Source organism: Anguilla rostrata, chromosome 2 (assembly GCF_018555375.3).
Source record: "Anguilla rostrata isolate EN2019 chromosome 2, ASM1855537v3, whole genome shotgun sequence".
Classification (NCBI taxonomy): Eukaryota; Metazoa; Chordata; class Actinopteri; order Anguilliformes; family Anguillidae; genus Anguilla; species Anguilla rostrata.
In genome coordinates, this window is record NC_057934.1 from 70206064 (window position 1) to 70231495 (window position 25432).

General features: G+C 46.5%; 1 protein-coding gene and 1 long non-coding RNA gene across 2 annotated transcripts in view; one reads left to right on the forward strand and one right to left on the reverse strand.

Annotated features, from left to right (window-relative positions):
* Nucleotides 1-25004, forward strand: LOC135249353 (adhesion G protein-coupled receptor E1-like). Its single transcript, XM_064324897.1, has 18 exons — nucleotides 1-507; nucleotides 8167-8241; nucleotides 8649-8792; nucleotides 9356-9508; nucleotides 10281-10412; nucleotides 11112-11243; nucleotides 12258-12301; nucleotides 12408-12509; nucleotides 13310-13463; nucleotides 13851-13970; nucleotides 17375-17565; nucleotides 18182-18342; nucleotides 18859-19057; nucleotides 19430-19647; nucleotides 20564-20722; nucleotides 23873-24041; nucleotides 24256-24363; nucleotides 24769-25004. Exons 1-18 carry the CDS (start codon nucleotides 477-479, stop codon nucleotides 24817-24819), a joined length of 2343 nt encoding a protein of 780 aa, XP_064180967.1. The 5' UTR covers nucleotides 1-476; the 3' UTR covers nucleotides 24820-25004.
* The window catches only part of LOC135249363 (uncharacterized), a 167339-nt gene that overhangs the window by 109462 nt on the left and 32445 nt on the right, over nucleotides 1-25432 (reverse strand). The gene's annotated exons all lie outside the window — the stretch shown is intronic.

A 25432-nucleotide genomic window follows, 5' to 3' on the forward strand; every position in this document is an offset into this window, starting at 1 on the left:
GAATTGAATCTCAGCCAGTGGAACAGAACAACACAGAGGGACAGAGAGAGAAAGAGAGGGGAGAAAGAAGAACAGAGAAACAGAAAGATTTTAGAAAAAAACAAGGCAAAAGAGAGGCAGAGAAACCGAGAGACGGCCGTGAGATAAAGACAGAGATAGGGATAGGGGAGAAAGAGAGAAAGAGTTTCGGGGTGACCGATTCAGGGGCGTTTGGGGTGCGCCGCACGTGGGATCTCGGTGGGCTCTGTTCCTGTTCCACACGGGCCGAGACCAGGAGCTTTCACCGGCTTCACTCAACCGATACGGAGGAGTTCCCTTCCCTTTTTCTCCCGCCGGCTCTCACATTAACCAGAAAAGCTTTTTAATTTTTTTATTCTTTTTATTTTTTTAAACCTTTAAAACTAATAAATTAATCTTGGATTTATTTTTAATTTTTTAATTTTTAATTCGCGGAATTTTCCTCCCCCTTTTTAAAGATGGGACTTGGTCCGTGTCTCCTGATTCTGGGTGAGTCTTTTGTGTGCGTTTGCACTTGTTATGTGAGAAAGTGATGTGAGCCATTCAGCACACATTCGCCTACCGTTTATCGGCAATAACAAATGTTCTATTGGCAAAGCACTTGAACAGTACAAATGTGCTACATATTACAGTATACACGTGTTTTATGTATAATAATTCTAGTTGGCAGAGCAATGTTAAATAAAATCAGCCACAATTCTAGTTGACAGAATATGGTTCAATAAAAAGTTACTATAACTGAGGAGAGTAGGTGGAAAAAGTTGTCTTTGTTTATAGTAGATTGTGATTAGTAGATTATAGGAAGTTAATATAACCTGTGGTACAGTGAGAGTGTTCTGTGGCACTAGCACGGTGAATAGCGTATCCAAACGGCCCGTCACACAGAAGAGCTGCTAGTTCGCACATGACCGAACGGGTGAGAAATCATGCTGCAGTGTATCATATAATATTTTACCTGCTTTCGAGATAAAGTTTCTGTTTTAGTGATGACTCACTCTGGGTTTCTTTTTTGTTGTTGTGTTTCCATGGGAAAGGGTGTGTATGTGGGTAAATGGGTTTAAGAAATGGGATTAAGTAGCTAATATTTCTTTTAAAAATCATTCCCAACAGCTTGCCAAATAACTTAAGATTGCAAGTTGTATTTTTCATTGGCTCTGCCTTCGAGAAGAAATCTTCCCGATCTTCCTTAGACTGCCCGGTCTGGTTTTTTTTCCTCTACCCCTGGAGCAACGGCAGAGCGTGTTCAGTATTCAGAGAAAGCGCTGTGGCTCGCCGTGAGTTCGCTGTACGCTGTCAGCAGAGCTGGAATGAATAGCTCCAGGGTCTCTTTGTTTTGGGAGCTCTCTCCAACGTTTTTTTGCTGCGGTACGCTCGCTATTTTCCGGGACAAAATAAAAAATAAAAAAAGTTTTCACCGTGGGCAGCTGCCATCTGTGGTTATATCCCTGTGTTTATAGCTGGCTGGCATGCCAACAGCGCCCTCTCAGCAAGTTTGCACTGAACGGGGATTAAGTGTTCAGTGCTGGCAGCCCTGTGTTTGGACCTCCTGTCACTGTGTGTGTGTGTGTGTGTGTGTGTGTGTGTGTGTGTGTGTGGGTGTGTGTGGTGTGTGTCTGTGTGTGTGTGTTCGTGCGTATTCATGCTTGTCTGTGCGTGCATGTGTGTGCATGTGCATGTGTGTCTGTGCATGTATGTGCATGTGTTTGTGTGTGTGCATGTGTGCATGTGTCTAGGTGTGTTCTGAATTATAGGTCCAATCACAGCACTGTGACCGCAGAAGCATATGCTGTGAAGGAAGTGGTAATGACAGTGAGCGTGCAGATTAGAAACCTGCTGGACATGTGCAGCGTCTCTACAAAAGACCGAAGGAAATTGCTCAGGCAGCGATATTCTATATTAGCGGTAAGAAGAATGATTGCATTGAGTTCGTTAAACAGATAGACTGACGGCATCTCTGCAGAATGGGCCATTGAAAAGGAGGAGAAGAGCCTCTTTCTGTCTCGGCTGAGGGGACTGGGCTAAATCTGATGCACTTCTCCCATGACCTCACACTGCCACTCTGTCACATGCCCAGTCACTCCCACAGACACGCCCAGTCACTCCCACACACCCAGTCACTCCCACACACACGCCCAGTCACTCCCTCAGACACGCCCAGTCACTCCCTCAGACACGCCCAGTCACTCCCTCAGACACGCCCAGTCACTCCCACACACACCCAGTCACTCCCTCAGACACGCCCAGTCACTCCCACACACACGCCCAGTCACTCCCTCAGACATGCCCAGTCACTCCCACACACACCCAGTCACTCCCTCAGACACGCCCAGTCACTCCCACAGACACGCCCAGTCACTCCCTCAGACACGCCCAGTCACTCCCACAGACACGCCCAGTCACTCCCTCAGACACGCCCAGTCACTCCCTCAGACACGCCCAGTCACTCCCACAGACACGCCCAGTCACTCCCAAAGACACGCCCAGTCACTCCCACACACACCCAGTCACTCCCTCAGACACGCCCAGTCACTCCCACAGACACGCCCAGTCACTCCCACAGACACGCCCAGTCACTCCCACAGACACGCCCAGTCACTCCCACACACACGCCCAGTCACTCCCACACACACACACAAGCGCAAACACACTTAATATCTCTCATACACAATCCTCTCACACATACACAAGCACAAACACACTTAATATCTCTCATACACAAGCTGTCACACACAAGCACAAACACACTTAGTATCTCTCATACACAAGCTGTCACACACAAGCACAAACACACTTAATATCTCTCATACACAAGCTCTCACACACGAGCACAAACACACTTAATATCTCATACACAAGCTGTCACACAAGCACAAACACACTTAGTATCTCTCATACACACACAAGTTCTCACATACACAAGCACAAACACACTTAATATCTCTCATACACAAGCTGTCACACACACACAAGCACAAACACACTTAATATCTCTCATACACAAGCTGTCACACACACAAGCACAAACACACTTAATATCTCTCATACACAAGCTCTCTCACACACACAAGCACAAACACACTTAATATCTCTCATACACAAGCTGTCACACACACACAAGCACAAACACACTTGATATGTCTCATACACACACAAGCTCTCTCAGTGGCACAAGTGCACATGGATGCGTGCGCGTGTGCGGTCGCAGCTATTGCGAATCCGTGCTTGTTTTTTTACTTTCATAAATCTCATGCCGGAGGTCTTACAGTCCTGCGTTCCTGTTCCACCGTGTGTGTGTGTCCACAGTGTTTTTTTATGGTTATGGAACGAGGCTTGCAACTCCTGAGGTTGCAGGTTCAAATTCATGGTGATACTTCACTCCTGTAGCCTTGAAAAACCCCAGAACCGTTTAAAAAAATGGAGCACGTTTTTTAAAAACTCTTTGAAATATGAAACCATTAAAGATGTTTCCACTTCTGAAAATTTATATCTCAGTTCAGTGTGAAATATTGTTTTTGTGTAATTTCTTAATCAACATGACATCAATATGATATTAATTGTAATTCATTTCTCAGACAGCATATTTTCTGTAAAATACTCCAGAAATACTTTTGTGCCACTAGTGTACGTTTAGCAAATATTTAGCTTGTCAGATTTAAACAAAAACAATTATCACCGCTCACTTCTAAACAATAGTTATACTATTGTTATATTTTAGAAAAAATTATGCAAATGTAACCACACGTTAGAAGTATTGATACACTCATCATTTACTTACAGGCCATAGGGTATAGCCTGTAGGTATATAGCCCATATAGTATAGGTATATAGCCCAGGGGTCTATTTAGGTTGCATTGGAACACAAAGAAGGTCACTGTCTTTGTCCTGATGAGGTTTTCCATGCAGTGTAAAAAAAAAAAAAACAGCCAGACTTCCTGAATTTACCGTCTGCTACCATAGTCACCTACGCCCCATTGTTCTCTTGATAGACCTTTTGTCGCAGTTCAATTGTTTTTACAGGTTTAAAACCTTACAGCATATCCCCTTCCTTATTCTACCCCTAGGAACCTCCACTCCTTTTTTTTTTTTGCTATCCCTGAATAGATTAAGTGTCTGAAGTCTTTCCTTTTGCGTTCCATACCACTTCAAGTTAATTACTTTTAACTGCTTTGTAATTTGTGTCCTTATTTGTAGCGTGCTGCCCGGAACATGTTTGTCCAGTAAATCTCTCTGGATAGAGCCAGTGACCTCATGCCAGTCAAGGAATGTAATGTGGATGTATTGTTTGTTCTTTCATTTTTCCCAAGGCGCGCAGGACTGCCTGCTGCCGTGGGCTATGCGTGGCAAATTGTGGTCACTCACTCACTCACTCACTCACGGACGACTTTTGAGGGACGTTTTGTAGGATGGATGCGCAGGTGCATCTCCCAAAATCGCCACTTCGAACGGCGCGACATTTTTAAGCACAGCTTTATCGCCTAACGTTACTTCAGCTAACCCTCACATGTTAGCGTTTCGCCTACTTTAGTTAACCTACTTAGCGCGTACCACCAATATGTGTGTGTGTGTTCCTGAGTAGGTCTATGTGTTCTTGAGCGTGTGTGTGTGTGTTCCTGAGTAGGTCTATGTGTTCTTAAGCGTGTGTGTGTGTGTGTATGTGTGTGTTCCTGAGTGGGTCTGTGTGTTCTTAAGCGTGTGTGTGTGTGTGTATGTGTGTGCTCCTGAGTGGGTCTATGTGTTCTTGAGCGTGTGTGTGTGTGTTCCTGAGTGGGTCTATGTGTTCTTAAGCGTGTGTGTGTGTGTATGTGTGTGTTCCTGAGTGGGTCTATGTGTTCTTAAGCGTGTGTGTGTGTGTTCCTGAGTGGGTCTATGTGTTCTTAAGCGTGTGTGTGTGTGTATGTGTGTGTTCCTGAGTGGGTCTATGTGTTCTTAAGTGTGTGTGTGTGTGTGTGTATGTGTGTGTTCCTGAGTGGGTCTATGTGTTCTTGAGCGTGTGTGTGTGTGTGTGTGTGTGTGTATGTGTGTGTTCCTGAGTGGGTCTATGTGTTCTTGAGCGTGTGTGTGTGTGTGTATGTGTGTGTTCTTGAGTGGGTCTATGTGTTCTTCAGCGCATGTGTGTGTGTGTGTGTGTGTGTGTGTGTGTGTGTGTTTCTGAACCGGTGCGTGTATGACACACATCTAGCTGACGCACAGTAACCCAGTGCTCCTCTGGCTCTTTAGTTCGGCTTCAGCAGCTGTCGGCTCCAGGACCACAGCCAACAGAGTCAGCTGCACACAGACCGCCTCTCCTCTGTCCTCACTACAGACCGCCTCTCCTCTGTCCTCACTACAGACCGCCTCTCCTCTGTCCTCACTACAGACGGCCCCTCCTCTGTCCTCACTACAGACCGCCTCTCCTCTGTCCTCACTACAGACTGCCCCTCCTCTGTCCTCACTACAGACCGCCTCTCCTCTGTCCTCACTACAGACAGCCTCTCCTCTGTCCTCACTACAGACAGCCTCTCCTCTGTCCTCACTACAGACCGCCTCTCCTCTGTCCTCACTACAGACCGCCTCTCCTCTGTCCTCACTACAGACTGCCCCTCCTCTGTCCTCACTACAGACCGCCTCTCCTCTGTCCTCACTACAGACCACCTCTCCTCTGTCCTCACTACAAACCACCTCTCTTCTGTCCTCACTACAGACTGGCTCTCCTCTGTCCCCACTACAGACCGCCTCTCCTCTGTCCTCACTACAGACTGACTCTCCTCTGTCCTCACTACAGACTGCCTCTCCTCTGTCCTCACTACAGACCGCCTCTCCTCTGTCCTCACTACAGACCGCCTCTCCTCTGTCCTCACTACAGACCGCCTCTCCTCTGTCCTCACTACAGACCGCCTCTCCTCTGTCCTCACTACAGACCGCCTCTCCTCTGTCCTCACTACAGACCGCCTCTCCTCTGTCCTCACTACAGACCACCTCTCTGTCCTCACTACAGACCGCCTCTCCTTTGTCCTCACTACAGACCTCCTCTCCTCTGTCCTTACTACAGACCGCCTCTCCTATGTCCTCACTACAGACTGCCTCTCCTCTGTCCTCACTACAGACCGCCTCTCCTCTGTCCTCACTACAGACCGCCTCTCCTCTGTCCTCACTACAGACCGCCTCTCCTCTGTCCTCACTACAGACCGCCTCTCCTCTGTCCTCACTACAGGCGGCCTCTAATGCGTCTTCACTACAGACTGCCTCTCCACAGTTTGTATCTCCTCCATTCTCACTAGAGCAGGTCTGTTTTTTATCTCCTGTGACCTCACTAGAGCGGGTTAGCTTGTGTCTACTCGGTCCTGCCTACAGTGGGTCAGGCTTTCTGACAGGCGGGTAATATGACTCCAAGCGGGGTGGAGGGGGGGAATCCCCCCACTCTGAAAAGTCCTGGCTGGCCTAAACTGAGAATTCAGTAGAGCGGCCTGAGTCACCGTGGCAACAGGGCCCGAAGTTCTGAGTCACCGAAGTACACAACAACGTAACGTCCTGGTCCTTACGAGGCAGCTGTCTGACATTTACCGAACACACACAAAAAGCACTCATATAGACACACACACACACACTTATGTTAACGTGCACAGGCACACACATGAGCACGCACACACACACACACACACACACAAACACAAACATGAATCGATTCCTTTGTTTCTCTGTCTGGGAATCGCTAGTCATTTTTCTGATTAGACATTACACTTGCACATAGAGGATTCAAGGTCATTACACAGATAAATAAATAAACAAGTTTGGTTTGAATCCTGTAAATTTGCATCGGTTTTTTTTTTGGTTTAGTTTTTTTTTGATGTTGAAACGAACAAACAACCAGAGCTGAATAAATGACCGATCTGATTTTTGCAGAATGGAATGTTCAGTGTTACAATGTTGCAGCCAGGCACCGCTCTGGTACTGATATCAAAACTCTTGTGCTCCCCCTGTTGGTCTGGCATGGTGGTGACAGTCAGTTCCCACCCTTGAAGTTGCCACAGGTAAATTAGGTTCTGCTATGGACTCTCAGGATGATCAGAGTAAAAAAAAAGATTAGGTGATCGTACTCTGATCTGTGTCCGCCATCACATGGGGCGTTGGGGTGGAGATGAAACTGCCTGAATAGGTGCAGGTGAATTAGTTCTCCACTCTGACATTTCTGACTCTTTATTGTTGAATTTACCTTCATTCAGACTTCATTTTAACCTTTTCGATTCAAAAAACATTATTTTGTAAAGTCACGTGTTCTAAGTCAAAAATGCAATGTAGTTGATGTTGTAGTTTACTGTCATGCCTCTTAGTTTGACTTAACATTACTTTATGAACTAGCCTATGCTTATTGCGTGAACTGCATTCATGGCTATAAATAATTGTTACATAATGAGTATTGTACCTCATCGTACCTGTGTTTTTAGTTCTTCCAATGACCTTTGGTATGCATTAATTGTACATCGCTTCGGATAAAAGCGTCTGCCAAATAAATGTAAAGTAATGTAATGCACAAAGGACACTGGAGGGTTGGTCATTAATGAGCTTAAATGAATTGCAAAAATGCAACATAAAAGTACACGATGGAAAAGGAAAGAGATAAAAACATCACACACACTCGGTAGGGCACACAAACCATAAATCAACATAACCCAAATTTAAACCACAATTTTTCTACATCAGCAAGGAAAAAAAGAAAATGTTTTCAAACTGTTCTTAAAATTTACCATTGTGGCTGAAACAGTCAAACTTGAGGGAACTTATGAACGTTATCAAGGGCGGTGTGACAAGTGACAGCACTGTGTCACAGAGGTTTGAACTTCTCTGTTGAATGAATGTTGATTAACCCTTTAAGTTGTAAGATCACAAATATGCGATTAGAATGTTCTAACTGAACATTCTAATGCTGAGGTAACAAGCACTCCTGGTAACTGAAAGTTTTGGAGTTCTAGAGCCCTGAGTTATAATTTTGAAAAAACAGTTTTTTTTTCTTTCAAGCTTACTCCTCAAAGGGTTAACTGTAGTATAGCATCAATCCTCTGCTGCCAGCCTATTTCATTTCACCATAAATCAAAGAATACGGAAGGAACAAGAAGTCTGACTTTCTAGTTTCTCTAGGGAACCTGTGATAATACCCATAATCCTCTTCTGCAGGCCTGCTACACCTCCAGTCTGGTACAACTGCATCATGTGGAGTTGGGTGGGAAACAAGAGGCAACAAATGCATTGGTATGTTGTTTCATTAACTCTTTATTATAATCTATTTTTTTCTTTCATTGGGAGTGGTTGGGGGGGGTTACGTCATTTCAGAGTTTGACGGAAACAGGGCACCTGTGCAATATATTGACAGCACAGCATGTTGACATCATAGGAAATATTATGGCAAATGTAATTATCAGGAATGTAACATACATGCAATGCCTCAAAGCAGCAATAATTAGCTAATATTTTTCAATATATTCTGATGTCCTGAAGTGCATATTAATTTGCACTTCAACATATCACATATCTATTGCATTATATTTTCAAACAGTGTGACTGTAAGAGCGGTATAGTCGCTATAAACTACAAAAGGGGTCGTGTGACTGTTAGAGGGGTAGAGTGACAGACTCTTCCCCTTTCTTGTTTCCCTGCAGATGTTGATGAATGCACAGACCCCGTCTGTGGCAGGTATGCGGTTTGCTTCAACACCAACGGCAGCTACTACTGTCGGTGTGATCCTGGTTTTCGCGTGAATTCAGAATCTAGAACCTTCACTGGCATTGACGGAGTGTGTCGTGGTAAGAATTAGGCCTTTCCTTGCGAGTGTGTGTTTGTGTGTGTGTGTATGTGTTTGTGTGTGTCTGTGTGTGTGTGTGTGTGACTATGACACTATAAGTCTAGTGCTGATTCTTGAGGTTGCTGGACATGCAACAATATATAAATAAATAAATAAATAGGACTCCATGCAAGTGCCAAATCCTGAAAATGTATATAGGTGTGAGGAGTTTCTATGTATAAATAACTGTGCAGAGAAGTACACTAAAAATGTTGCCAGTGAAAACCCATTAAATGAAAAACTATAAATCCTGTTATTTAACTGGATATATCCTGTCATTTTATGGCATAGCTGTTAAATTATTGCCATTGTTCTATACAACTTTGACTGTGTTTTGGAAAAAAAAAAAACAGTGAAATTCTTTTTACGAACATTTTCCCATAAATATACAGGTTTTTTTTATACAGAGAAGGTCCTTTGGCATGTTTCAGATTGGACAGGATTTTGAAGAATACATTTCCCCTGGTAACGGGTAAATAAATTTTAAGTTTCCTCGATAACGGGTGAAACCTTCCTGCTCCTCAGATATCAACGAGTGCTTAGAGACCCCCAATATCTGCGGGCCCAAGGCCTCCTGCCAGAACATCGCTGGGTCCTACAACTGCACCTGCTCTGAGGGCTACATCTCCAGCAACGGCCAGAGAGTTTTTCACAACACCACAGGAGTCACCTGTGCAGGTAAATACCCTGCACTCCCGCAGCTTTCCCCTTTAAACGCTGCATTGGGACACACTGTAAGAATGGAGGAGACGGGCGAGTACAAGACTGTGATTGGCAGAAGACCCACAGAGAGACACTATGGGTGAGAGTTAGGGTTGCCAGATTTGCAGTTTGTGAAAAACAGACACTTGAAGCTTGAAAAACAGTAAGGAAGAAAAAAAGACGCAGCAGTGCAGATAGAAATTTATTACAAACTAGCGGTCTGATTTCAATCAGTAGTTCAGACCATACATTTATATTGTCCAGTTGGGTCCACAAACAGGACCTGTATGAAAAAATTGGAAAACTGGACATTCTGGGCCAAAACTTGGCATCTGGCAATCCTAGTGTGAAACCACAGGTAGGACACATGCATGATTGACACCTGTGGGAGCTTGATTGATAGGGCTGATTTGTGATTGACAGCTGTGGGAGAGTGACTGATAGAAGTGATTAATGATTTACTGCTATTGGAGGTCAGTTGATGTATCTGATGATTAGTACGCAAGCAATTCTCTCGGGACTGACAGATTTGACAAATGATTGACAGCTGCGTGCAAAGGAATTGACAGATCATGACAAAGTGCTTAACACCTGCTGTGTAGTGATCAACGGCTGTTGACAGCTGGGAGAGAGTAAGTTACAGATCGGATGAGTGTTTGGCTGCTGCAGGACCACTATTGGCAGATCTGATTGCGTGATTGGCAGTGGCGATTGAGTGAGTGATTGACAGGTTGCTTTCCCACTGCAGATGAGGACGAGTGCGAGAGAGCTCCTCCAGTCTGTGGCAGGAATGGAACCTGCACAAACTCACCTGGCACATACACCTGCGCCTGTGAGCCTGGCTTCAGTACCCATGGGCACAGTCAGAACCCCTGCTCAGGTAATGTGGGCTGGGAACGAATTTTAGCCTGACCCCCAGGCCTGTCTCTCCAACTCTTAGTGGAGCATGTTCAGACCGCTAACCTGTAACTTAGCAGAAAGCATACCTGCCCTCCCACTCTCCCAAGCTTTAAGTGGAGCAGGGTCTTTCTAAGACCCTGTGAAACATTTTAAGACCCTTAGTGAAACATTTGCATGTCCAATCCCACAAGTCTTGGCGAACAATGTCCAATCCCACAAGTCTTAGTGAAGTATGTCCACTCTCACAAAGTCTCAGTGAAGCATGTCCACTCTCACAAGTCATGCAAGTAAAGCACGATCTCTCTCCTCAGTCTCAGTGAAGCTTATTCTAATATCAGTATTTTATACTTTTACCACACTGTTCCACCCATTCTACCCTCTACCTCCTACCCTCAGGAGTCTTCTCTCTGCCTATTTACCAGGTCGACACTGTAAATACGAATCTGTTTTTAATTGATTGCCTGGTTAAATAAAGGTTACTTTACTAAACTGTTCTCCACTTAAATTCTAGTGAAGCATTTTCTTTCTGCTCCAGTCTTCCTGAACTCGGTTCTGTGCTTTGTTAACTCTTTCAGAAACCTTCTCAAGTAGGATTAAAGTTATTCATATGTGGTACATATGTTAAGGTTTTGACTCTTGGCTCTCTTACCTGTCTTCTCCACTCACCTGTCACTCTTAGATGTAGATGAATGCAAGGCTGACCCTGAAATCTGTGGAAAAGGGGGGTCTTGCCACAACCTGGAGGGCAGCTACACCTGTATGTGTGGCACTGGTTACAGTAACTACGGCAACGCCCTGGGACGATGCGTAGGTGAGTGGCATGTCAGAGAACAGAAGGGTCAGATCAACCCAACTCATTTAAGAACCTCTACCACTGGTTCCCTAGCCTGGGTCAAAGAATTTGAAATTCCTGTTAAATACCAATAGAAAGTCTTGAAGGAACATCTGTACTCATGAGTATACTACTCAGAACAAAATTATTTTATATTATCAAATTTTGGGTGGCACGGTGGTGCAGTGGGTAGCACTGTCACCTCACAGCAAGAAGGTCCTGGGTTTGAATATCGGCTTGGGGCCTTTCTGTGTGGAGTTTGCATGTTCTCCCCGTGTCCGCGTGGGTTTCCTCCCACAGCCCAAAGACATACAAGTAGGCTAATTTGAGACTCTAAATTGCCTATAGGCGTGAGTGTGTGAGTGAATGGTGCGTGTGCCCTGCGATAGATTGGTGGCCTGTCCAGGGTGTACTCTTGCCTCTTGCCCAATGCAAGCTGGGATAGGCTCCAGCACCCCCCACGACCCTGCTCAGGATAAGCGGGTATATATAATGGAGGGATGATCTCTTTTTTTTTAGATTGCACCATGTTTTGCTGGGAGGGCCACTTGGAGGTGTAGAGATGAGCACTATCACCTCACACGAAAGAGTTTCTGAGTTGTCCTCCCCATGTTTGCCTCTGTGCTTTCCTCTGGGTACTTCAGTTTCCTCCCAAACCCAGAGCCATGCATGCCAGGTTAGGTATACTAATTTGGTTGACCATGGCACTGGACTCAGAACTGGAGTTGGATCTCAGTCCCTGCCCTGTGATCTCCCATACAAGTAGCTGGGTTGGGTCAAATGCAGAGGACAAATTACCTATGGGGTCAATAAAGTATAACTTGATTGGCTGAAAACTCTCAAGAGGCCAACCAAAGCCACTATTCTCACTCTTTGCCTGTGATGTAATCTCAAACAGTTAGAGAATCTGAAGAGTCATGCTGCTTTTAGAAAGGTGGGGGATCAGATCCTGGCTGAACACACCTTCTTCATTTTTCTCTCTCCCCCCCACAGAGCTGAATTGTGACCTGTACAAACCCACAGGTTCACCTGAACAGGTAGGGGTCTCATTTACTGTACCCACCTGACTCACCACTACAATAACTTACTGTACTGAATGAGATGTGTGACTGTTCTCTCTCTCTCTCTCACTCTGTCTGTCAGACTCTACCAGGCCTTGAGTACATTGTGTTTCTAATGAGAAACAACTGTTTGGAGCTAAAAGATGGTGCGTCCGATCAGCTTCATGGAGAAATGCTATTAGAGGTACAGACTGGACTACAGAACCACAAAAGAGTACTGACCCCACCCAACCACAGAACCTTAATGAGCTACAGAACTACACAGCCCTACTTACATGCAGAACCATAGAACCCTAATGAGCTACAGAACTACACAGCCCTACTTACCTGCAGAACCATAGAACCCTAATGAGCTGCAGAACTACACAGCCCTACTTACCTGCAGAACCATAGAACCCTAATGACCTACAGAACTACACAGCCCTACTTACCTGCAGAACCATAGAGCCCTAATGACCTACAGAACTACACAGCCCTACCTACCTGCAGAACCATAGAACCCTAATGAGCTACAGAACTACACAGCCCTACTTACCTGCAGAACCATAGAACCCTAATGAGCTACAGAACTGCACACCCCTACTTACCTGCAGAACCATAGAACCCTAATGAGCTGCAGAACTACACAGCCCTACTTACCTGCAGAACCATAGAACCCTAATGAGCTACAGAACTGCACACCCCTACTTACCTGCAGAACCATATAACCCTAATGAGCTGCAGAACTACACAGCCCTACTTACCTGCAGAACCATAGAACCCTGCTAACCTATAGAACAACATAATCATACTTGGCAACAGAACTTTAATACCATTCTGAAACACAGACAGTACTACTGATACATACATGCACACAAACAAACACACACACACACATGCATACAAACATGTATGCACACACACACACCCACGCACACACACACATTTTAATAATACCTCTCCTTATCTCTCTCTCTCTCTCTTTATCACTGCCTCTGTCTGTAGAAACTCTTCACGAAGGCCAATGACATCATGTCGTTTGGACCTCCCGAGACCAGCCATGACGTTAGCGCCCTGCTGGTCTCTGTAGAGAACGCCATGCGGCTGATTGGCCCGCAGATGAAGCAGCCCCGAACCAGGATAGGAACTGAACACACAGGTACGCACTGGCCGTATGCAGGTACGCGCTGACGTCACACAGGTGCACACTGACTAAAGTCTAACCACTCCGACAAACGTGAAATGACTGGTGTGTGTGTGTGTGTGTGTGTGTTTGAGTGTGAGTGTGTGTGTGTGTGCGTGCGTACCTGCATGTGTGTGTGTGTGTGTGTTTAAGTGTGTGTGTGTGTGTGTGTGTGTGCGTGTGTGCCTGCATGTGTGTGTGTGTGTTTAAGTGTGAGTGTGTGTGTGTGTGTGTCTTTGTGTGTGTGTGTTTGAGTGTGTGTATGTGTGTGTGTGTGTGTGTGTGCACGTATGTATGTGGCCTGTAATAAGACGTCTTAAGAATATTATTAATATTAAAATATGGATTGTGTTTTCCCTGCAGATGCTGAGTTGCTGGTGTGGAGAGATAGAACTCCTCCCAAGGGTCCCGTCAGCATCGCCACCGACCAAGTGACACTGGACATCGACTGGGAGACCGCTACAGGGAACAGCTCATACCCAGGTACACCTCACTGCATACTCACACCCGCTACAGGGAACAGCTCGCACCCAGGTACACCTCACTGCATACTCACACCCGCTACAGGGAACAGCTCGTACCCAGGTACACCTTACTGCATACTCACACCTGCTACAGGGAACAGCTCGTACCCAGGTACACCTTACTCACACTCGCTACAGGGAACAGCTCATACCCAGGTACACCTCACTGCATACTCACACCCGCTACAGGGAACAGCTCATACCCAGGTACACCTCACTGCATACTCACACCCGCTACAGGGAACAGCTCGTACCCAGGTACACCTTACTCACACCCGCTACAGGGAACAGCTCATACCCAGGTACACCTCACTGCATACTCACACCCGCTACAGGGAACAGCTCGTACCCAGGTACACCTTACTGCATACTCACACCCGCTACAGGGAACAGCTCGTACCCAGGTACACCTCACTGCATACTCACACCCGCTACAGGGAGCAGCTCGTACCCAGGTACACCTCACTGCATACTCACACCCGCTACAGGGAACAGCTCGTACCCAGGTACACCTTACTGCATACTCACACCTGCTACAAGGAACAGTTCGTACCCAGGTACACCTTACTGCATACTCACACCTGCTACAGGAACAGCTCGCACCCAGGTACACCTCACTGCATACTCACACCTGCTACAAGGAACAGTTCGTACCCAGGTACACCTTACTGCATACTCACACCCGCTACAAGGAACAGTTCGTACCCAGGTACACCTTACTGCATACTCACACCCGCTACAGGGAACAGCTCGTACCCAGGTACACCTCACTGCATACTCACACCCGCTACAGGGAACAGCTCGTACCCAGGTACACCTTACTGCATACTCACACCCGCTACAGGGAACAGCTCGTACCCAGGTACACCTCACTGCATACTCACACCCGCTACAGGGAGCAGCTCGTACCCAGGTACACCTCACTGCATACTCACACCCGCTACAGGGAACAGCTCGTACCCAGGTACACCTTACTGCATACTCACACCTGCTACAAGGAACAGTTCGTACCCAGGTACACCTTACTGCATACTCACACCTGCTACAAGGAACAGTTCGTACCCAGGTACACCTTACTGCATACTCACACCCGCTACAAGGAACAGTTCGTACCCAGGTACACCTTACTGCATACTCACACCCGCTACAAGGAACAGTTCGTACCCAGGTACACCTTACTGCATACTCACACCCGCTACAGGGAACAGCTCGTACCCAGGTACACCTCACTGCATACTCACACCCGCTACAGGAACAGCTCGTACCCAGGTACACCTCACTGCATACTCACACCCGCTACAGGGAACAGCTCGTACCCAGGTACACCTCACTGCATACTCACACCCGCTACAGGGAACAGCTCGTACCCAGGTACACCTCACTGCATACTCACACCCGCTACAGGGAACAGCTCGTACCCAGGTACACCTCACTGCATACTCACACCCGCTACAGGGAACAGCTCGCACCCAGGTACACCTCACTGCATACTCACACCTGCTACAAGGAACAGTTCGTACCCAGGTACACCTTACTGCATACTCACACCCGCTACAAGGAACAGTTCGTACCCAGGTACACCTTACTGCATACTCACACCCGCTACAGGGAACAGCTCGTACCCAGGTACACCTCACTGCATACTCACACCCGCTACAGGGAACAGCTCGTACCCAGGTACACCTCATTGCATACTCACACCCGCTACAGGGAACAAGCTCGTACCCAGGTACACCTCACTGCATACTCACACCCGCTACAGGGAACAGCTCGTACCCAGGTACACCTCACTGCATACTCACACCCGCTACAGGGAACAGCTCGTACCCAGGTACACCTCACTGCATACTCACACCCGCTACAGGGAACAGCTCGCACCCAGGTACACCTCACTGCATACTCACACCCGCTACAGGGAACAGCTCGCACCCAGGTACACCTACTGCATACTCACACCCGCTACAGGGAACAGCTCGTACCCAGGTAAACCTTACTGCATACTCACACCCGCTACAGGGAACAGCTCGTACCCAGGTACAGCTCACTGCATACTCACACCCGCTACAGGGAACAGCTTGTACCCAGGTACACCTCACTGCATACTCACACCCGCTACAGGGAACAGCTCGTACCCAGGTACACCTCACTGCATACTCACACCCGCTACAGGGAACAGCTCGTACCCAGGTACACCTTACTGCATACTCACACCCGCTACAGGGAACAGCTCGTACCCAGGTACACCTCACTGCATACTCACACCCGCTACAGGGAACAGCTCGTACCCAGGTACACCTCACTGCATACTCACACCCGCTACAGGGAACAGCTCGTACCCAGGTACACCTCACTGCATACTCACACCCGCTACAGGGAACAGCTCGCACCCAGGTAAACCTTACTGCATACTCACACCCGCTACAGGGAACAGCTCATACCCAGGTACACCTTACTGCATACTCACACCTGCTACAGGGAACAGCTCGTACCCAGGTACACCTTACTGCATACTCACACCCGCTACAGGGAACAGCTCGTACCCAGGTACACCTTACTGCATACTCACACCCGCTACAGGGAACAGCTCGCACCCAGTTACACCTTACTGCATACTCACACCTGCTACAGGGATCAGCTCGTACCCAGGTACACCTTACTGCATACTCACACCTGCAACAAGGAACAGCTTGCACCCAGGTACTCAAACTCTTCGTCATCATCACCATTATCATCACCACCACCACCACCACTCCATCATCACCGTCACATATAAATACAGTAGAACCTCGGATATGAAAAAAATCCTAACAGTTCATATCGTGAACTAATTATCGCATTTTTCAGTCGAACAATTCACTGTAACAGCGGTTACTGCTAATCACATTGCTGTCGATGCCTGGCTCAGTCAGGACTTATCTGCTTGCACCCTGATCCAGCTGGTCTGCAGTTGGATTGCTGCCTCCTGAGCTTCAAACTTCGCTCCGCTTATCTCTCTCTCATGGCTTCAGCTGTTTTTCTCTGCTATGTACACTCTTGTCGTGTTGTCTGTCTGCAACACTCATGTTTTTTTTCATTGTGTTTCTTGGCTGAGTCTCCCTTGAAAAAGAGATCCTTAATCTCGGTGAGGCTTTCCGGTTAAATAATGAAAGAGAATTCTATGAAAATAGATTATCGCTTAATGTATAACAGGATCTCATTTTATAGCTGTGTGTCTTAGTTTATGCTACTAACCAAACAAGTGGTAAGCGGCCATTTTGGTTATGGGGCAGCTCTTGGTCAACAGTCGACGTGAGGTGTTACGCAGGCAATTTGACTAACTATTCGGAACGCTGTCTTCTTGCCCCCCCCTGTACTTTTTATAAGGTTTTGCTACGATCTCCCTGGTGAGCTACAAGGGCTTGGAGTCCGTCACCAACCACTCCTTCCCCGAGCCGGGAGACGCACGCAAGGGGCACCGCTTCCTCATAAACTCCAAGGTGGTGACAGCTTGCGTCAGTAACCCGGCAACGGAACACCTGGACAAACCCGTCACCTTCACCTTCTCCCACCTGCAGGTGAGGCTGGCCCAAACGCACCTGGTTTCTCCTTCTCCAAGAAAAAAAAAGAAGAAAAAAAAAACGATCTGTCAATCTACCAGGGCTTATTTCACTCGATCTATGAAATGTGGAGAAAATACTGTTAAAAATTTAGTTGAAATATTAGGGCAGTTTACTCTTGACCGATTTGCAAATTGCATGACAAAACAGCAGTTATGGCATGTCTGTTATGTTGTATGCCAGTTCACAATTAAACGATTGACAATAACAAATATGACACGATTAATACAATAAATTAACAAACAAATAAATAACCAAAGCCAAACCTACAGACAATCTACAAACACTAATAAGGACAATAATAAAAATAAAGACTACTAACAATACAGATAACGGAGATGGTGCCTCACTGGTTGCCCCTCATTTTGTGACAGGAGGCCACGTATCTTGCAGCCAATGCCACGCATTCTTTTTTCTCCCCGAGTATGTAGGGGAGTTTTTCGAGATTACTGTAATTAGAGAATGCTCTCTCTCTCTCTCTCTTGCTCTCTCCCGTTTAGTCTCAGGATGTGAATCACACGTGCGTTCTCTCTCTCTCTCTCTCTCTCTCTCTCTCTTTCTCTCCCCCGTTTAGTCGCGGGACGCGAACCACACGTGCGTGTTCTGGGACGCGCAGCGCGGGGAGGGGGTGTGGTCACCACGGGGCTGCCGGAAGGTGAAGTCCAACGCCACGCACACCGCGTGCGCCTGCTCTCACCTGAGCAGCTTCGCCGTCCTGATGTCACTCCAGGACTAAAGGTGTAGACCGTCGCTCAAGCATGTGGCTTGTCACGGCAACACTGATAACTCAAGACGAGGGGTGTTCGAAAGTGACAGCACCTGCCATTCAAGACACCACACACAGAGATGAGAGCTGGCAGGATGGTTTGCGGGTTCTCAAACGCACTGGATTGGTTCTTCAGGCAAGCAATTTATACCTCAAGAGGCTCAATGTGGGTGTTGATAAAAGTGACATGCACCTCTACCCATTTCATACACTTTCTTGGCCGAGTGCAATGGCCCATTCAGCCTGGGGGCGGAGCCACCGAGCAGGCGTCGCTATTGCCGCTGGAAGAGTTCCGACACAATGTGTTCTAGAACTCTGCTGCTTTCTGTTACCAGTGTTGATTGGTAATAGGATTCAACAATAGAATTTTCCAGTTCATTTTTTTTTGCTGTCTTGTTAGTGGCAGTTCAAAAAAGCCGGTAGGCACGTTGTGTAAATACATAAGTAAGTAAGTAAGTTTATTGTTTGGCTGTTTTTTTCCGTTGCCAGCATACGTTCCAGCTGCAGCTGATCACCTGGGTGGGGCTGTCGGTGTCGCTGGTGTGCCTCCTGCTCTGCATCGTCACCTTTCGCTTCTGCCGGTCCATTCAGGGAACGCGCAACACCATCCACCTCCACCTGTGCGTCTGCCTCTTCGTCGCCGACCTCGTCTTCCTCGCTGGCATCTCCCGCACGGAGAACAAGGTTTGTGTCTTTTCCATCTGTCTCTCTGTCTGTCTCTGCTTTCTCTTTCATAAAGAAAAGGCTCGTACTCAGTGTCTGTTTGAGTATCTTCTGCATGCATGCATGCGCGTGTGTGTGTGTGTGTGTGCGTGTGTGTGTGCATACTCGTATACATCTGAGGACCAAACATGGAGAAACGGCGTATGTGTGTATGTGTGTGTGCATACTCGTATACATCTGAGGACCAAACATGGAGAAACGGCGTATGTGTGTGTGTGTGTGTGTGTGCATGTGTTTCTGCACTCTTGACTTAAAAATGGAGGCTTCTTGTGTTTCTTCTTGTGAGTAAACATGTCATTTCCCTCTGACTCTTTATCATGGTGCCCCCCTCAGGTGGGCTGTGGGATTGTGGCAGGGGTCCTGCATTACTTCTTCCTGGCAGCGTTCTGCTGGATGTTGCTGGAGGGGGTTCAGCTGTACCGCATGGTGGTTCTGGTGTTCCACACCGTACTGCGGCCGCTCGTCATGTTTGCCGTCGGATACGGCGTTCCCGCGGTGATCATCGCCGTCTCCGCCTTGGCCAATGCACAGGGATACGGCACAGACAGCCAGTAAGGAGCACTCCGCCACCGCCATCACAAGTGCTGCTGCTACTAGTGCTACCACAAATACTGCTACTGCAATTACAACTACACCTACTACAACTACTGCTACTACTACTACTATTACTACTACTGCTGCTGCTACTACTACTACTACTACTGCTGCTACTGCTACTACTACTACTGCTACTATGCTGTACACACAACGTTCAACCTCCCTACTACTGCTACTACTACTACTACTGCTGCTACTGCTACTACTACTACTACTGCTGCTACTATGCTGTACACACAACGTTCAACCTCCCTACTACTGCTACTACTACTTCTACTACTGCTACTACTACTACTACTGCTGCTACTGCTACTACTACTATTACTACTACAACTACTACTACAGTACTACTACTGCTGCTACTATACTGTACACACAACGTTCAACCTCCCTACTACTGCTACTACTACTATTACTACTGCTGGTGCTGCTACTACTACAACTACACCTACTTCTACTACTATTACTACTACTACTACTTCTGCTACCACTACTGCTACTATTACTAATACTATTATTGCTACCACTACTGCTACTATTGCTAATACTAATATTGCTACCACTGCTTCTACTACTACTACTAATATGACTGTTGCTACCATGACTAGCACTAGTAACATTTGTAGTACTACTACTACTGCCACCACTGCTGCTGCTATTGCTAGTACAATCGTTACTACTGATTTTGTATTCAAAGGGACAAGTACAGTTAAGCAATAAAGAAATAAGCCCCGGTTATGCATTCAGTGCCTTGTTGTCCATTGACTGTCCATCTAAAAACAGGAATGACAAAAAAAAGCTTGCAAATAAGAAATGCGTTTTGTACAAAAGCATAATATCCTACTGATGGTGTAATGTTAATGTGTGCAGCTGCTGGCTGAACCTGGAGAATGGGTTCATCTGGAGCTTCTTTGGACCCGTCTGCATCATCATCATCGTCAACGCCATGTTCTTCATCATCACTGTGTGGAAGCTGGCCCAGAAGTTCTCCAGTCTCAATCCAGACATGACCAGCCTGCGCAAGATCAAGTGAGTGTGTTGTGTGCACATGCTCATTCACGTGTGTGTGTGTGTGTGTGTGTGTATGACCAGCCTGCACAAGATCAAGTGGTTGCGCATGTGCATGCACGTGTGTGTGTGTGCATGCGTGTGTGCGCGCGCGCGTGTCTATGTGTGTTCGTGTGCGTGCATGTGTGTGTGTGCGCGTGTGCGCACATGTGTGTGTATGTGTGTGTGTGCACCAGACCAGCTCTGACCAGCCACAGGCCAGCTATGGCACCGCTAGAAGTGTTGAACGCACAGCTTAAACCATCTTAAACCAGGTTAGAATCTGGGCTGGTCTCGGCTGGTCTAGAAGCACTTCAGCAGTCACAGCTGGGGAACGGTGTGCAGTACAGTGCAGTCACCCGCAGTTGCCGTTATTTGTTTATCGCTACTATAATAGCAAGAATACTATTGTTGTAAATGATTCATTAATTAGTAATAATTGTGAATATATTATCAATGACTAAACTTTTCTCATTAACCTGCGGGGAACGTTATATACTAAGTAGCTTCATGTGGGCATGTGTGTGTGCGTGTGTGTGTGTGCATGCATGTGCACACGCATATGCGTGCATGCACTAGCAAGAACACGTTTGCACCAAAAATAACTATAGCTGTGATTGTGGCGGTCAGCAGTCCTCATTTGAACTCTTGTTTTCAGTTGTCCTGTAAACACAAAACCCTTATCAATGATATGAACCCTTATCATGTCCGCTCTCTGGCACGGCCTGCGGATCGATCTGTTTCCGAGAGGACCTGACAGCGTTTGCTTTCATTCTGCAAACAGTCTCAGGGGTCGGATGGGTGCATCGTACCCCATCCCAGGATCACTCCCCGACAAACCTTCCTTATCAACAGATCCCCATTTTGTTTTGTTTTTTTCACAATTTTCTTTTTGCACGATCTTTGGAAAATTATGTTGAGTGTGAGCTTTTTAGATGCGAAGCACCTCATGAACCTGGCATGTAATTCTCTCACGCACTCGCTCGCTCACTCACTCACTCACTCACTCACTCATTTATTCACTCACTCACTCACTCACTCACTCACTCACACTTACTCACTAACACATTCACGCACACATTCACTCACTCACTCACTCATTCACAAATAGCAGGCTGGAGATTCTCCACAAGAGCTATAAAGTAGCTGAATGGTGTTTAGCATTAATGACACTGTGTGTCTTTGTTTCCCTGACAGTCCTGAATCACCCATACCGCAAATCAATAATCACTAAACTCAAACCACCAAGGAGCGAAGGCATCTTTTTTACCAAGCAAGTTCAGGTTCAGGGATTTTAACTCCTAAAAAATAAGGAATATGCTGTTCGTGATCGTATGGGTATATGTTGTTTCTGATGTTAAGGTTGTGTGTTGTTGGTGGTGTTAAGGCTGAGTGTTGTTTGTGATGTTAAGGCTGAATGTTGTGTGATGTTAAGGCTGTGTGTATTGTGTTTAAGGTGTGTGTTGTTTGTGATGTTAAGGCTGTGTGTTGTTTGTGATGTTAAGGTTGTGTTGTTTGTGATGTTAAGGCTATTGTGTGTTTGTTTGTGATGTTAAGTGAAGGTTGTTGTGATTAGGTGTGTTGTTGTGATTTAAGGTTGGTGTTGTTTTGTGTGTTAAGGCTGGTGTTGTTGTGATGTTAGGTGTTGTTTGTGATGTAAGCTGATATTGATTGTGATGTTAAGGCTGTGTGTTGTTTGTGATGTTAAGGCTTGGTGTTGTTTGTGTTGTTAAGGGCTGTGTAGTGTTGTTTTGTGATGTTAAGGTGTGGTGTTGTTTGTGATGTTAAGGCTGTGTTGTTTGTGATGTTAAGGCTGTGTGTTGTTTGTGATGTTAAGGCTGGTGTTTTTGTGATGTTAAGGCTGAGTGTTGTTTGGTTGGTGGTTGTTGTGTGTTGTTTGTGTGTTAAGGCTGTGTTGTTTGTGATTAAGGCTGGTGTTGTTTGTGATGTTAAGGCTGTGTGTTGTTTGTGATGTTAAGGCTGTGTGTTGTTTGTGATGTTAAGGCTGAGTGTTGTTTGTGATGTTAAGGCTGTGTGTTGTTTGTGATGTTAAGGTTGTGTGTTGTTTGTGATGTTAAGGCTGAGTGTTGTTTGTGATGTTAAGGCTGTGTGTTGTTTGTGATGTTAAGGCTTGTGTGTTTGTGATGTTAAGGCTGTGTGTTGTTTGTGATGTTAAGGCTGTGTGTTGTTTGTGATGTTAAGGTTGTGTGTTTGTGATGTTAAGGTTGTGTGTTTGTGATGTTAAGGCTGAGTGTTGTTTGTGATGTTAAGGCTGAGTGTTGTTTGTGATGTTAAGGTTGAGTGTTGTTGTGTGTGTAAGGCTGAGTGTGTTGTTTGTGATGTTAAGGTTGGTGTTGTTTGTGATGTTAAGGCTGAGTGTTGTTTGTGATGTTAAGGCTGTGTGTGTTGTTGTGATGTTAAGGCTGAGTGTTGTTTGTGATGTTAAGGTGTGTTTGTTTGTGATGTTAAGGCTGAGTGTTGTTTGTGATGTTAAGGCTGGTGTTGTTTGTGATGTTAAGGCTGAGTGTTGTTTGTGATGTTAAGGCTGTGTGTTGTTTGTGGTGTTAAGTGCTGTAGTGTTGTTTGTGATGTTAAGGCTGGTGTTGTTTGTGATGTTAAGGCTGGTGTTGTTTGTGATGTTAAGGTGTGTGTTGTTTGTGATGTTAAGGCTGTGTGTTGTTGTGATGTTAAGGCTGTGTGTTGTTTGTGATGTTAAGGTTGTGTGTTTGTGATGTTAAGGCTGTGTGTTGTTTGTGATGTTAAGGCTGTGTGTTGTTTGTGATGTTAAGGCTGGTGTTGTTTGTGATGTTAAGGTTGTGTGTTTGTGATGTTAAGGCTTGGTGTTTGTGATGTTAGTGAGTGTTTTTGTGTGTTAAGGTGTGTTTTGTGATGTTAAGGTTGTGTGTTGTTTGTGATGTTAAGGCTGTGTGTTGTTTGTGATGTTAAGGCTGAGTGTTGTTTGTGATGTTAAGGTTGTGTGTTGTTTGTGATGTTAAGGCTGAGTGTTGTTTGTGATGTTAAGGCTGAGTGTTTGTGATGTTAAGGCTGAGTGTTGGTGTTTGTAAAGCTGTGCTCGTTGTGTGAACGGCTCTTGCAAAGGGTGAAATTGTGTGCCTCTGTCTCCCCCTGCAGGACGTTCACAGTCACTGCCATCGCCCAGCTGTGTGTGCTGGGAACCATGTGGATTTTCGGCTGTTTCCAGTTCGAGGGGAGCACGCTGGTTGCCTCTTACCTCTTCACCATCTTTAACAGCCTACAGGGGGCGCTGGTGTTCATCATGCATTGCCTCCTCTCCAAACAGGTGCTGTTGGGGGGCGAGGGAGGGAGGGTGTTTGGGGGGGTTCTTCCTCCACATCCCTTAGTTTGCCGGCATGTTTAAGCTGGGATGAATTGGTGTTCAGTCCCATAATTTTTCCAGGCTCAGGTTTAGTTGGATGTGAGAGGCTTGTAGAATGTGAGCCAGAGGTAAACTGATAGAGCTGTAGCTCACTTTGAGTCTCTGCTGCCCCCTACAGGTTAGAGAGGAGTATGCCAGGCTCCTGCCCTGTATCTGCAAAGACTTGTCAGAGAAGAAGAAGTACTCAGAGTTCAGCAGCAGCAACCAGTCCAGCAGTGTCCACCAGGTACACACACACACACACACAGACACGCACGCACGCACACACGCACGCATACACACACACACGCACGCCCGCATATCGACACACACACGTATACATGCACGCACACACACACACACATACAAACACACTCACTCTCACACACACAACACACACATGCACTCACACACACACACACACACATATACACATCCACACACACACACTCACACACATCCACATACACATGCGCACGCACGCATGCATGCACGCACGCTAGTCATTTGTGTGTACAAGCATTTGGCCAACTGTTTTGAGTTTTGAAGTTGCTTATGAAATGCATGCCACGTTCACATGTAATAATTGTATTTTTTTTAAAGGTTTTAAGCTATTTTGGTTTTGATTGACAGTATATTTCCTATCTGACAGGCACTCAGAACACTGGGGAGTGGTCAGAACACTGGGGAGTCACAGATCTGAGGTGGTCCACCACTGTCCCATGATGCTTTGCACTCTGCCCCATGTGACCCTGGTGTGACCCCTGCCATATTGTACAAGCTTCCTGCGCAACAGTGCTTCAAACCCAACCAACAAAAATCCAGCCAGACCTGTACTATAAGGGGAATTCCACGCTGGGTTTTTCTTTCATTCGTAGAAGAGTAGCTACCTGCAGAGTGCGTAGAGATATAGCCCAAACTGCTGCATGTGCTCCAGGTACCTACGTATGTACCACATACAACAGGGCGGGGCCTATGGGCGGGCGTCAGACAACACCAAATCCCGTTCCCACTTATGAACACAAACGGAGGGGGTGGCGCCCCCAGGTACACCTGAGACTCAGCTAAAGTAGGTCATAGTGTGTAGTGGGCCCTTTTTCCCCAGACGCTTTTGCGGGGAACATTCAGGAGGGGCTATTGGACATGCCGAGCGACCGTCTCTTGGCTTGGCTAACACCCGCTTTGCCTGGCATTGGAGGTCACAGGGTGGTATCTCCAAATCCGAATTACCCGCCAAAAGTCAGAAAGGGTAGAGCTGTATGTCATTGTGACGTATACCTCCACGAAATGCGCTCCTTTAGCTGCTATTGTTTCTG